The sequence below is a fragment of the Microcaecilia unicolor genome, chromosome 8, assembly GCF_901765095.1.
Source record: "Microcaecilia unicolor chromosome 8, aMicUni1.1, whole genome shotgun sequence".
NCBI lineage: Eukaryota > Metazoa > Chordata > Amphibia > Gymnophiona > Siphonopidae > Microcaecilia > Microcaecilia unicolor.
This window is the reverse complement of record NC_044038.1, coordinates 111,133,586-111,148,294: the sequence shown is the minus strand read 5'-3', so window position 1 is coordinate 111,148,294 and position 14,709 is coordinate 111,133,586. Positions and strand designations below refer to the sequence as shown.

Sequence of the window (14,709 nt, the reverse complement as noted above, 5' to 3'; positions counted from 1 at the left end):
TCTCGCCAAGTCTGGAAAAATCTGAACTTTTGAACCATAAATTCTGTATTAATATGGCGAAATAGTCCGAAATATATTATTTCTGTCCATCTCTAGTGCAAAGGTAAATAATAAAGTTGTCCTTTCAGTCCCTATCTCCAAGGAGCTTTCTAGGAAATGGGTCAAATCCAGGTCCGGGGCAGCTTGAGGTTGTCCATCTTTATACCTTCCCTAGCAACAGGTGGAAAACTTGCTGCTGGTAATCCCAATACATCCGTAAAATACTTCCTCAGCATATCCAAAGGGGAAATCAAAGGAGATTTGGGGAAATTTATAAACCTCAAGTTGTTCCTGCGACTCTGATTTTCCAAATAAATATTTTACGAGCTTGAATTCTCTCTCCTGATTAAAGTGGCTACTACATTCTGAGACTTAGAAATCTCTGTTCCCAAGTCATTACCTTTCAGTGTTCCCTTGGACTTTTTCAGCCAAATCTTTATGTTTTTCTTTCAAATCAGTTATTTCCCCTTTAAAAGAGGAAGAAATAAGGTTGTAAAGAATTGTGGGTATACCTTGAACTGAGTCCAGAGCGCTTCGAGCGTTACCCACAGCTGGTCTTGCAAATCCTCGTGTTTTCTTCAGGAGCAGACGACGCCATCCAAAGATGAGGGAAACACTTCCTCCGTTGTTGGTTTGGGTTGGCGTCGAGGATACAACGGGGCCTCCCAAAACAGTTGGCAGGGGCGGTATACAACTAATCGCACCAGCCTCCTGTATCTCCGCCATACCAAAACCTGCTCCGGGTCGCGGGGGGGGGGGGCTGTTTTCAGAGAGGACTAAGCGAAGCCTCCTCAATGCTATGGTCCGCTTCAGCAACAGCGGACCCTGTAGAAACGGGTTGCTTCTCTCCGAGGATCGTCACTTCGAACGATTCCAAGACGGTCTGTCGAGCAGCAGGGCCCATAGCTTGGCTCGGGGAGGTAAGAGCTTTTGCTTTCCCCTTTCGCTTCCCCATGTTGTTTAATAGGAGAACTGACGCAGGGCCGTCCAGGAAATCAGGAGCAGCGATCTTCGCGTCCTTTCAAATCGCCATCTTGGATCTTGTCCTTCATTTCTTCTTGACTGTCCAGTGGATCCAGCTTCTACTCTCTTCCTTTTCCCTCATCTCATCTGCTTCCTCACTCCTCCCTCCCCCTCCATCCATGTCCAGCAACCCTCCTCTCCATCCACCCACCCATGTCCAGCAACCCTTCTCTCCCCTGCCCTCCCCTCCATTCACCCAGCAACCTTCCCCTCCCCCTGCCCTCCCCTCCATCCACCCATGTCCAGCAACCTTCCTCTCCCCTGCCCTCCCCTCCATCCACCCATGTCCAGCAACCCTGCTCTCCCCTCCATCCACCCATGTCCAGCAGCCCTCCTCCTACTACTACTACTAATCATTTCTATAGCGCTACTAGACGTACGCAGGTCTGTACACTTGAACATGAAGAGACAGTCCCTGCTCGACAGAGCTTACAACCTAATTAGGACAGACAAACAGGACAAACAAGAGATAAGGGAATATTAAGGTGAGGATGATAAAATAAGGGTTCTGAACAAGTGAATAAGGGTTAGGAGTTAAAGGCAGCATCAAAAAGGTGGGCTTTTAGCTTAGATTTGAAGACGGCCAGAGATGGAGCTTGACGTACCGGCTCAGGAAGTCTATTCCAGGCATATGGTGCAGCAAGATAAAAGGAACGGAGTCTGGAGTTAGCGGTGGAGAAGGGTGCAGATAAGAGAGATTTACCCAGTGAATGGAGTTTCCGGGGAGGAATGTAGGGAGAGATGAGAGTGGAGAGGTACTGAGGAGCTGCAGAGTGAGATCAGAATCTGGATCTTGAGGCATCTGCCTCCTCCTGCCCATCAGAACACCTTTATTTGAATGTTTACAAATTCTTTATGTACCTGCTGGGACTGGCAAGTCCATAACCCTCACTCCACTGAAAAGAGATGCTATAATGGGACTCTTTGTTCAAAAGGAAAATTCATACACAAAACTACCCAGAGAGAACAACATCCTACATACAATGGCACTTACCAACCCAATATTTCCAGATATTTACATATTTATTTATTTATTTATTTATTATTTATTGTATTTGTACCCCACATTTTCCCACCTTTTTGCAGGCTCAATGTGGCTTACAGAGTATAGATATGATAACGTCGTTACATGATTTAAAAAACAGTCGATCAAAAGCGGAGGTGAGAGAGGGTTTAGATGGAGAGGTGTTAGGTGAGGCCGTGTGAGAGGTGTTTTTTGGTGTACTTGGGTGGTTTAAGGAATGTTTTGTTTCATTGAGGGTGACTTTTGTAGGCTTTGTTGAAGAGATGTCTTCAAAGCTTTGCAAAAGCTGGTTAGATTGGTCGTGGCTTTCAGGGCCATGGGCAGTGCGTTCCAAGACTGTGTGCTTTTGTACGCAAAGGTAGTAGCATAAGCCTGTTTGTATTTCATTCCTTTGCAGCTGGGGAAGTTCAGATTGAGGAATTTGCGGGCCGATCTTTTGGCATTTCTGGGTGGTAAGTCCACTAGGTTTAACATATAACACCAGAGCTTAGAGGTTCTCCAGCAACTAATGCAAAACCACAATCATAACATTATATTGTGGGCATTATTATAAAAAAAAAAACAAAAACCTGAATGATTGTACCTTCCAGTCCCACACATTGACTGTCATATCGTGCTGATACCCCACAGACACAATGTATTTCATGTTGGGAGAGAAGGCCACACAAGCCACTCCATGCTTGTGGCCCTGCATTTCTGACAACTGGCTCCCATCTGCCACATCCCAGACCTGTACTGCTGGCCGGTGCCCACTCTGCAGGACTCTCCCCCCTGCCCACCAGCGACTCTCCTCTCCCCTGCCCCCCCCCCCAAGCCAGCCAGCCAGCCATCGCTTTCTCCCCCCCCTGGGTCCTGTCTCTGTCGTCCCTCACCAATCCGCTCATTTTTATAGCGTCGTTCTCCCTCGATGCTGGCGATTCACAGAGCCAGCCTTAATCTGCCTGCGTCGGAGCCTCTCCTTCAGACGTGTCCCGCCTCCTTTAATGCAACTTCCTGTCTTACGCAGAGGTGGGACGCGTCTGACGGAGAGGCTTCGAAGCAGGCAGATTAAGGCTGGCTCTGTGAATCCACGGCGCGGCGTCGGAGGGAGAACGCGGATAGGTGAGAGCAAGGGGGTGCAAGACTCGCACGGGAGGGGGGAGGAGGCAGAGACCGCCGTGTCAACGTTTTGGCGCTTAGGCGCCATCTCTTTTAAAGATCTTTGGGGGAGCGACTGCTCCCCCTGCGCCCCACCTAGCATTGCAGCCAAAGGAAGTCCACGATTGGGCTGGGGAGGCTTAGCCTCCCCAAGCCTCTTATACGGTGCGCCTATGCCCTGGAGGATCTGGACTTCAGCTTTCTACCTAAGAGCCTAAATTTGACTTCCAGAACCTCTCTCCCACATTTTCCTACCCATATGTACCCAGACAGTCGTCTCTACCCACCACTATCTAAGATCTAATCTAGGTGACGCGTGAGGCAGGCAAGTCACCAGGGGCAGCCACCCAGCTATCTATATGCCTAATGATTTAGTCACCAACTACAACAAATGTCCTAACCCTTCCCGCCTGGGCAGAGGTTCTTGGACATCCCCAAAGAATGAATATTTGCAGCCTTCTATGAACTAGTCTTCCTCAATAAAAAGATTTCTGAACAATGTTTGAAATGTAAATGGAAAAGTCAAATGTAGGTCTAGAATTACCCCTAAAGACATAATTGAGGGTTTAACAGAAATCGAATGGCTATTTATTTTAGGCACAAAAGGAAGAGGTGCAGTTGTTCTAGAACTCCAGAAGGCTTCACATTTACTAGGATTTAAATGTAATTTATGATCCACTAACCATTGATTCACCTGAGTCAACTTATCTTCCAAAGATATTTGTGTAGCTGCACCTGGCTTTGAAAGTAAGCCAGGTGTGCTTAATGAGAGAGCAGGATAAAGGCTGACAGTGGCTCAAAAGCGCATGGTTCAGGATAAGGTATCTTTGAAAGATATCATCAAAATAGGGAAGATGGGATATCCCGATAGTGAGGTTGCAAAAGAAACTGTAGTAGATCAGGTGTCCTTAAATAAAAATAAAAATCAAACAAAAGATTGCAAATTAATACTTCAAGTAATGAGCATGATGTAAATAAGAACAACAAACATAGTTTGAAATGCCTATATGTGAATGCCAGGAGCCTAAGAAATAAGATGGGAGAGTTAGAATATATTGCACTAAATGAAAAATTAGATATAATAGGCATCTCTGAGACCTGGTGAAAGGAGGATAACAAATGGAACACTGTCATAATGGGGTACAAATTATATCATAGTGATAGGGTGGATCGAATTGGTGGAGGGGTAGCATTGTATATTAACGAGAGCCTTGAATCAAATAGATTGAAAATTCTGCAGGAAACAAAACATATCTTGGAATCCCTATGGATTGAAATTCCATGTGTAAAGGGGAAAAGGATAGTGATAGACAGATGTAGAAATGTTAAACGAAATTAGGGAAGCAAACAAACTGGGCAACACAATAATAACGGGTGATTTCAATTACCCTGATATTGACTGGGTAAATGTAATATTGAGCCATGCTAGGTAGGTAAAATTCCTTGACGAAATCAGGGACTGCTTTATGGAGCAGCTGGTACAGGAGCTGACGAGAGAAGGAAAAATTCTAAACCTAGTCCTTAGTGGAGTGCATGATCTGGTGCGGGAGGTAATGGTGCTGGGGCCGCTTGATAACAGTGATCATAATTTGATCAAATTTGATATTACATTAGCGTTTAACTATAAAAAAAGAAGACCATGATAACATGAGAAGAACGGTGAAACAAAAAACTTAGAGGAGCGACTTCGAGGGTCAAAAATTTACATCAGGCATGGATGGTGTTCAAAAATACCATCATGGAAGCCCAGGCCAAATATATTCTGCGTATTAAAAATGGAGGACGGAAGACCAAACAACAGCCAGCATGGTTAAAAAGTGAGGTGAAGGAAGCTATTAGAGGTAGAAGAAAATCCTTCAGAAAATGGAAGAAGGAACCAACTGAAAGTAATAAGAAACAGCATAAAGGAATGTCAAGTCAAATACAAAGTGCTGATAAGGAAGGCAAAGAGGGACTTTGAAAAAAAGATTGCGTTGGAAGCAAAAACACATAGTAAATTTTTTTTTTAGGTATATTAAAAGCAGGAAGCCAGCAAAAGAATTGGTTGGACCACTAGATGAAAGGGTAAAGGGAATGGGACTTAATATACCGCCTTTCTGTGGTTTTTCCAACTACATTCAAAGCGGTTTACATTATATACAGGTACTTATTTGTACCTGGGACAATGGAGGGTTAAGTGACTTGTCCAGAGTCACAAGATGACTGAGGGGTAAAAGGGGCAATCGGGGAAGACAAAGCTGTAGCAGAGAGATTAAATGAATTCGGTCTTCACTGAGGAGGATTTGGGAGAGATACCGGTGCCAGAAATGGTATTCAAAGCTGACGAGTCAGAGAAACTGAATGAAATCTATTACCTGTATATAATATGTAAGTCGCATTGAACCTGCTATGAGAGGGAAAGCGCGGGGTATAAATGTAATAAAAATAAAATATATAGATCTAATGGGGCAATTTGACAAATTGAAGAGTAGCAAATCTGGACTGGATGGTATTCATCCCAGAGTACTGATAGAACTGAAAAATGAACTTGTGGAACTATTGTTAGTAAAATCGAGCGTGGTACCGGAAGATTGGAGGGTGGCCAATGTAACACCGATTTTTAAAAAAGGTTCCAGAGGAGATCTGGGAACTTATAGACCGGTGAGTCTGATGTCGGTGCCGGGCAAAATGGTAGAGACTATTATAAAGAACAAAATTACAGAGCATATTCAAAAGCATAGATTAATGAGACAATGCCAACATGGATTTAGTGAAGGGAAATCTTGCCTCACCAATCTATTACATTTCTTTGAAGGGGTGAACTAACATGTGGATAAAGGTGAGCTGGTTGATATTGTGTATATGGATTTTCAGAAGGTGTTTGACAAAGTACCTCATGAAAGACTCCAGAGGAAATTGGAGAGTCATGGGATAGGAGGTAGTGTCCTATTGTGGATTAAAAACTGGTTAAAAGATAGAAAACAGAGAGTAGGGTTAAATGGTCAGTATTCTCAATGGAGAATGGTAGTTAGTGGGGTTCCCTAGGGGTCTGTGCTGGGACCGCCGCTTTTTAACATAGTTATAAATGACCTAGAGATGGGGGTAACTAGTGAGGTAATTAAATTTGCTGACAACACAAAGTTATTCAAAGTAGTTAAATCGCGGGAGGATTGTGAAAAGTTACAAGAAGACCTTATGAGACTAGGAGACGGCATCTAAATGGCAGATGACGTTTAATGTGAGCAGTGCAAAGTGATGCATGTGGGAAAGAGGAACCCGAATTATAGCTACATCATGGCAAGGTTCCACGTTAGGAGTCACAGACCAAGAAAGGGATCTAGGCGTCATCGGTGATGATACATTGAAACCTTCTGCTCAGTATGCTGCCTGGCGGCTAAGAAAGCAAATAGAATGTTAGTTATTATTAGTAAAGGAATGGTAAACAAAATGAGGCTGTTATAATGCCTTGTATCGCTCCATGGTGCGACCGTTACCTCGAATATTGTGTTCAATTCTGGTTGCCATATCTCAAAAAATATATAGTGGAAAGGTGCAGAGAAGGCGACGAAAATGATAAAGGGAATGTACAACTTCCCTATGAGGAAAGGCTAAAGCAGGCTGGGCTCTTCAGCTTGGAGAAAAGATGGCTGAGGGGAGATATGATAGAGGTCTATAAAATAATGAGTGGAGTGGAACGGGTAGACGTGAAGCGTCTGTTTATGCTTTCCAAAATACTAGGACTAGGGAGCATGCGATGAAGCTACAAAACAGTAAATTTAATATGAATCAGAAAAATGTTTTCTTCACTCAACTCTGGAATTTGTTGCCAGAAAAAGTAGTAAAGGCGGTTAGCTTAGCAGAGTTTTAAAAAGGTTTGGACGGCTTCCTAAAGGAAAAGTCCATAGAACATTATTAAATTGGACTTGGGGAAAATATTTGTGGGATAAGCATCATAAAATGTTTTGTACTTTTTTTGGAATCTTGCCAGGTATTTGTGACCTGGATTGGCCTCTGTTGGGAACAGGATGCTGGGCTTGATGGACCTTTAGTCTGTCTCAGTATGGCAATACTTATGTACTTATGCATCCCATACATCACTCTCAATCACCAGTTGAATTTCATCTGCATAAAAGTGAGCATGAAAACCTAAATTTCAATTTCATGGATACGCAGCATAAAATCTGTTTTACTCTTGTGTTCTTGCCAGGGTCTTCTGACCTGGATTGGCCACCGTTGCAAACACTTATGTCCAATTTAAACTGTGTATATTAGTCTTTAAAATCTTAAAGTAATGTAACTCATCCCCACTTTGAGGCAGTCTAGGCAGCCCAGAATAGGTGGACAAGAGAGGAGCACACTATTATTTATTTTTTGGGACCAGGCTAGGACTAGAATATACCGAACAGGCTGAGCAAGCTCTGTATTAGACTTTCATACGTCACACAATGATGGAGATCACACCAGTTATTTTTGCTGAAAACCAAAACCTGTACTGTCCTTCAGCTGAAGAGGGTACAGTTTCCAACATTTCAACACAGATGGCTATTTACAATAGCTTTCTCCTCTCCTCCAAAAACATATACATTACAGCATCTCCTTGTTCTTCTTATTACACAAACCCACTCACTGGTGTGGTGAGGGCTTAGCTTGGCTTGCAAAGTTCACTTCCTAGTACACTAGCAGATGTTAACTGTGATCAAGATTTAATGAGTTGGCTCCTTGGTGGCTAGGTGATAGGCACTGTGGCTCTGCAGTGATGATATCAGATGGTAAATAGTTCTTTTCTCCTATCTGCTACGTTAGATGTTGCAGGCTGCCTGGTACCCTGCCACAGATACCCTAAATGCAGTGGCGTAGGAAGGGGGGGGCGGGAGGGGCGGTGCGCCCCGGGTGCACGCGATCGGGGGGTGCTAGCTCCCCTGGTTCCCTGCTCCCTCTGCCCCGGAACAGGTTACTGCAGCGGCGACCCACCCCGGGTGTCATTAGCCCTCGCTACGGCACTACTACTACTTAACATTTCTAAAGCGCTACTAGGGTTACGCAGCGCTGTACAATTTAATATGGAAGGACAGTCCCTGCTCGAAGAGCTTACAATCTAAAAAGACAAATGTACAGTTAATCAGATAGGTCAGACAGATTGGGGCAACCTATGTGTTCGAAAGGTTAGGTTCCGAAAGCAGCATTGAAGAGGTGAGCTTTAAGCAAGGATTTGAAGATGGGTAGGGAGGGGGCTTGGCGTAGGGATTCAGGAAGACTGTTCCAGGCAAAGGGTGAGGCAAGGGAAAATGAGCGGAGCACTGCCTAAATGAATTCCTCTCTCCTTCTTCCCTGGACTTCAGAGGGGTGGAAGGTTCCCCATACCTTCCCACTAAAACAAGCCAACAACCGGGCTTCAGGTCTGTTACTTGTCTCTTGATCCTTGAATCCTTGTTCCTTTAGCAAGTGCCTATTAGTGCCAACCAATGGGAGTTTGACTGGTTAACTTAGGGTTAATTTCTTTTCTGAAAAATAGCAAAAAAAATGTTGCTATGTTATATGACACTAACTTGTTCTCTCAGCCTTCACTCTTTCCTCAGGAAGGCCCAATTTATGTAGACTGAAGAGGCTAGATGAATAGCTAAAGATAAGCTGGCTGTTGAGGAATGTTTTCTTTTCTTTTCTCAGGCTCCAAAGTGACTTGTTTATGGTTAAGAAAGCCTCATTTGTTATTGTCCTGGCATTGGCCATCTGCATTCTGTCTAAACCCTGATCTTTGTATTTTGTTATCCATGTATTGAATACATTATCTGTGGATTAGGCTATAAAATGTAACCATTTTGGATTTTTAGGAGAACCTACAAGGAGAGCTGGGTTTTTCTCCCTGTTCACAGGCTTTTGCCTTCTCTGGAAACTTCTAGTGTGAACATGTGAATTCCTGACAGGTGCTGGAACAGGAAAAACAAATTCACAGAAAGGCCTTAACTGAAGCTGGCTCCAAGCTATCCATCAAATCAGGAATAGAAGCCTTGAGATGAGAGCTGAAAATAAAATGCAGGCTGTCGGGGCTGCCATAGGCCAGCAATGGAAGCACTAACTTAATAGACTGAACTGTGCACAGTATAGAGAATTGAAAAGAGCACAAACAGCTGTTAAAATTCTTGAATTTCATTCGTCAACCAGCAGAAGTTCCCATTCTTTTCATAATCAGTTGCTACTACATTTCCCAACTGTTAGAAATGTAAAGTTTCATAAGCAATTGGTTTCATATTTGTTTTTTTTTTTTACCAGGCACCTTTGGTGTGGAATGCTTTACCTATTGCAATTCAGGAAAACGTTGAAAACTCTTCTTTTTTTCAGAAGTTCTAGGAGTACTTTTTTAAAATCTAAAAACATATAATTTTAGGTTGACCTGGGGGATTTGTTGCATCCTAGGAATGGCCTAGTTCTCTTGTATTTCTGATAGTAGCGTTATAGAAATGATAAGTAGTAGTAGTAGTGATCCGCATAGAACCGTATAGTTAATTGAAGAATACAAGTATCTTGATGTAGTGAGAAGCAGTTGTATCTCATAATAAGGGAAAATCAATAAGAGGGCACCTACAATTAGGAGCCTGGAAGGCACATTTTAGACACCTACTTTCCATTACAAAATACTAGCATAACCTGGTATATATGCACTTGGGCACTTGTGCCAGCGATAGTGTATGTGTTAGCGCCTATGTACTGCGTGTCATAGTGTGATTTGAGCACTGCCCATGATCCATGCAAGCCCCGCCCACGTGTACACTCCCCTTACAAATACACGCTATGTAAGTGGAAATTTACTGAGTGGTGTTGAGGCAGGATTTTAGCTCTTATGCATAAATAGGCATATATATGTGAATAAATATTATTCTACACGTTTACGTATGTAATAGGCATATAAATATTAGCACTTATGCCACTTATGACCCCCAATGTGAATAGTCCTACGTCCCTGAGAAGTCTTAGCCCTCTGATGTAAATAGGGAATAGTTTCACCCTCAACGTGATGGAAAGTTTTATACCATTCTGATGTGAATAGGGAGTGGCTTTATCTCTTATGTAAATGGAAAGAGAGGGAGTGACAGCTTCACCCTCCTAATTTGAATCGAAACATCCATACCGTTCCCTTACCCCATCTCTTACCCCTCTCTCCTAATGTCAATGGTGCAGCTGTTCAGTATTTGTTCAAGTTCCCACTGACTCAGCTACATTAAACCTGCATTTTTGTATTTTGTTGACAGATCAACTTTAAAGACTGTGAAAAAGTTGTCAGAAAGCACAATATAAGTGGGCAAAGGTTCTTGGTAAGTGTGAGATCCTTTTATTCTTAATCAATCATTCTTTTTTCAAAGGTTATATTAAATATTGCTAGTGTCTGCAGTAAAGATTCTTTGGAAATCAAGGCAGAATGCTCTGGTAAAAACTGTTTTAGAAGAATGGCTTTCCTTAGACTGACAGCATCCATCACCCAAGTAAGTTCCCAATGTGCTTTACAAGTTAGTATCTCAGTCACTATAATACAGTACGTTTCATGTAGAAACTTGGCAGCACATTTCTATGGGTAGGTTTTCACAAGGGAAATCATCTTATTATTAAACTTCTTACTCACTTGTGGAAAATAATGCTCTCAGAGTGATGCAAAGAAGTGATTAAGGAAATAAACCATAACAACAGAGAGAAAACACAATAACCAAAAACAACCATAACAATATGAATTGCATTAAATAAAACTTGTGCTAAGTAATAGCTCAGTAATAATAAATCCTGATTACAAATGTTTAGTTTAGTCTTATTTCTTTATATACAGCTCTTCATGCTAAAAAGCATAACTGAGTGGTTTACAACAATACATTAAAATATTCAGAAAGCTCAGGTAAGGGGGGAGCAGAAAGAAGAGAGACCTCATCTGCCAGACAACCCAGCTATGCCAACAAATAACACAAAACCATGTACAGAAAAATAACATGGCTGTGGTCCAGGGCAAAGGAAGGATGACAAACTTCAGAAGTCCCACATGCTAAGGTGAAAAAGTACATTTTTAACAAGGATTTATATTTGGCCCAATTCAACTCACTAGTTTCAAGTTTCAACTTAATTCTTAATCTTGATATACCGCTAATGAGGAGACCTTTACAAAGCAAAAAAGTTAATTAGATAGAAAGGAACGGCAATAAAGATAGGAAAAGGGGCATGCAATGAAGCTACAGAGTCGTAAATTTAATACGAATCAGAGAAAATTTTTCTTCACTTAATGTGTAATTAAATTCTGGAATTCGTTGCCAGCGAATGTGGTAAAGGCGGTTAGCTTAGCGGTGTTTAAAAAAGGTCTGGACGGCTTCCTAAAGGAAAAGTCTATAGAACATTATTAAATTGACTTGGGGAAAATCCACTGCTTATTTCTGGGATAAGCAGCATAAAATGTATTGAACTTTTTTAGGTATCTTGCCAGGTATTTGTGACCTGGGCTTGATGGACCTTTGGTCTGTCTCAGTGTGGCAATACTTATGTACTTATGTAAGATAAAGAGAGCAGAAAATAAATTAAGAGGGGCAGCAAGGGAAGCATAGGTACTAACAAAGGGACGTACTAAGAGCAGGTGGTGAAGTATAGCAGGGGCCAAAGGACATGGTAAACAGATAAGCCTTTTGAAGTTGAGCTTTAAAGGTTAGCAACAAAGTTTCTGACCACAGTATCAATGGGGTAGCATTCCAAAGCATAGGGCTCAGGTGGACGAAGGTTCCAGTAAGAAGGATGCAGGTATGCAAAATACTATTATCTTATGCATTCAAAGTGATGGGTAAAAACTGAGGGGTCAACCAAGTGATTCATGTAACATGAGAGTATCTAACATTTCTTAATATTAGGAAAATATTTAAAGTAAGTCAAATATGTATATATTTTTTTAAACATGAGTTCAGCTGGTGGCGATTAGTGTTTTTTAACCACTGATCCCTTAGTTACGCGAGTATGACCTGATATTCATTGCCAGACCTGCATAGCTAACTGGCCAAAGATAGGACTGTCTTTTGTGGGGTCCAGCTTGCCCAATCAGCTATGTGGGCATCAGCATAGAATACTGCAGGTGCCCACATAAGTCCTGGTTCCTCTCTGACTCTGTCCCTGAACCACCATGGCACTAACTGGCACTAATTGTCGATTAAGTGCTACTGAATATCGGCTCCAATCATGTCTAGAATATTCTATTTTCTTTTCTTTTTGAAGTTTCTTACATCTTTTGTCATGTTAAAGGCTGAAGAGGGCTTAAAGTCAGGAAAAACGTAAGAAACATTTTTTTTGGGGGGGGGGGGGCAATTTCTCCAAGTGGGTTAGTTTTGCACATACCATGACATGAATGAACCTCACTCCTAAGCCAGGGTATGTGCAGTATGATCTCAGTCTCTCAAACTTACTGCTAATGCTCACCGTAGTGCCAAAAGGAGCTTCTTTCTGGAGTTCATGTATAGGTAACTTATCCAGAGGGTTTGGAAGCTCTTTTAGATCAAGTCAGTGGGCACCCAAAATGATGGGAAATCTATTTTTCTGACACATTTTCTTGGTCTTCGACTGCATTTTGTGGTACTTGAGGATCTTCCTCTCTCCATGCGATTCACCAAGTAATCACTTGGGACTGACACCTCTATAATCAATGCCGTTCTGGTGTTTTTCTCTGGCTGTGAATGGATTGAATAGACTTACCAAGGAGATCAGAGCAAGAATATTATGGGTATGTGAAAAAGCACAGGACAAACCCTTCATCTCCAGTAAGGGAAAGCATGAGTGAAGAGGCAGTGTCAGACTTGTGAGTTCTTGAACCAAGTAGAGCACTGCAGAGCCCGGTACTTGGACCAGGTTCTGCTTGGCAGCCAGACAACCCCGGGCTTCACCTGCGCTGACCGCCATTCCCCAGAGGTTGAGCCCCTAGGTGCGGGCGGCCTGCAGGACTTACGAGACGGAGCTGGAAGCGGGGTGGTGAACGTATCGGCCAGGCAGGCATCAGGCAAGAGAGTGATCCAGGTACAAGCAAAGTCAATAGGCAGGCAGAAGGCAGGGGAGTAATCCAGGAACAGGCAATGTCAACAGGCAAGCAGCAGGTCAAGAGAGTAATCCAGGACAAGCAATGTCAATAGGCAAACAACAGGCAAGAGAGTAATCCAGGCACAGGTATAGTCAATAGGCAGGCAGCAGGCAAGACAGTAATCCAGGCACAGGTAAAGTCAATAGGCAGGCAGCAGGCAAGAAAGTAATCCAGGCACAGGCAAAGTCAATAAAGAGGGACAAGTAGATAAGAAGCAAACTACTGAGCAAGTAACACCTACCAAAGTAGAAGCCGAAGCATGGAGTCCAGGAAGAGCTCAGCTGATAAAGTGCTGGCGTCTGACATCAATAGGAACCAGCAGGGAGAAGGAGCACAGCCATAGGACAAGAGCAGGGGAAGGAGGAACCGGAAGACCAATAGGAGAGAAGCAAGGGAATCCAGGCAGAGGGAGAGCAGACACAGGTGGGTGGAAGCAAAGCAATCAAGGAGCCTGGAAGCCAGGTAGAGAGAGAGCAGACACAGGTGCATGGAAGCAAAGCAATTAAGGAGCCTGCAACCACCGCTCTCTGAACAAACCCAGAGAAGAACTGCACACACATGGCTCAGGGCAGTGCCAGTCAAGTGTGCGTGTTGATGGGACCCCGTGCAGCCCGAGGTCGCTGCTTGCATTGAGGTAGGGGACATGACAATACCCTCTCCTTAAGGACCCCCCTCTGCCTAGGTCCGGGTTTCAGTGGGTAGCGGTCATGGAAATCTCGAATTAGGTCAGGAGCTTGGACGTTAGCAGCGGGATCCCAGGAATTGTCCTCCAGGCCAAAATGTTTCCATGACAGCAGATAAAATAGTTGTCCTCTCTGATGCCTGGAGTCTAGAATCTTCTCTACCTCAAATTCAGGATCAAGCTCAGAATCAGGAACAATGAACTTCTTGGGTTCCGGATGCCATCTAGAAGTTAAAAATGGTTTAAGCAGGGCTACATGGAAGGCATTGTGAACCCTGAGGTTAGCTGGTAACTGGAAACGATAAGTGACCGACCCCACCCGAGATTGTACTGGAAATGGTCCTATGAATCGGGCAGCAAATTTGAAGGAGGGTAGGTGAAGCCTCAAGTATTTGGTGCTGAGCCAGACCTTCTGTCCAGGTTGGAAAACTGGCGCAGTTCGTCTTTTCCGATCCGCGAAGAGCTTGTACTTAGCCGAGTCTCGCTGGAGATTGTCAGTGAGAGTCCGGTGGAGCAGAGGCGAGGCTTGTGTCTGAGGGATTGGAAGCAGCAGATGAGGATGGCGTCCATTCACTGTAAAAAATGGCAAGGTATGAGAGGCAGTATGAAACTGTTGTTATAGGCAAATTCTGTCCAAGGGAGAAATGCGGACCAGACATCCTGTTGACTGTTAGTGTACATCCGTAGGAAGGCCTTGAGAGTTTGATTGACTCGTTCTATGAGGCCATTGCTCTGTGGGCGATAGGC

The 14,709-nt window shown here is 43.4% G+C and overlaps 1 protein-coding gene across 4 annotated transcripts in view; it reads left to right on the top strand.

Moving 5' to 3' along the window:
- The window catches only part of LCP2 (lymphocyte cytosolic protein 2), an 888,998-nt gene that overhangs the window by 138,687 nt on the left and 735,602 nt on the right, over window positions 1-14,709 (top strand). For all 4 annotated transcript variants that reach the window (XM_030211064.1, XM_030211063.1, XM_030211062.1 and 1 more), the window contains exon 2: window positions 10,447-10,509. In XM_030211064.1, the coding sequence (XP_030066924.1) occupies window positions 10,447-10,509 (63 nt within the window). The remainder of the gene's footprint in view (window positions 1-10,446; window positions 10,510-14,709) is intronic.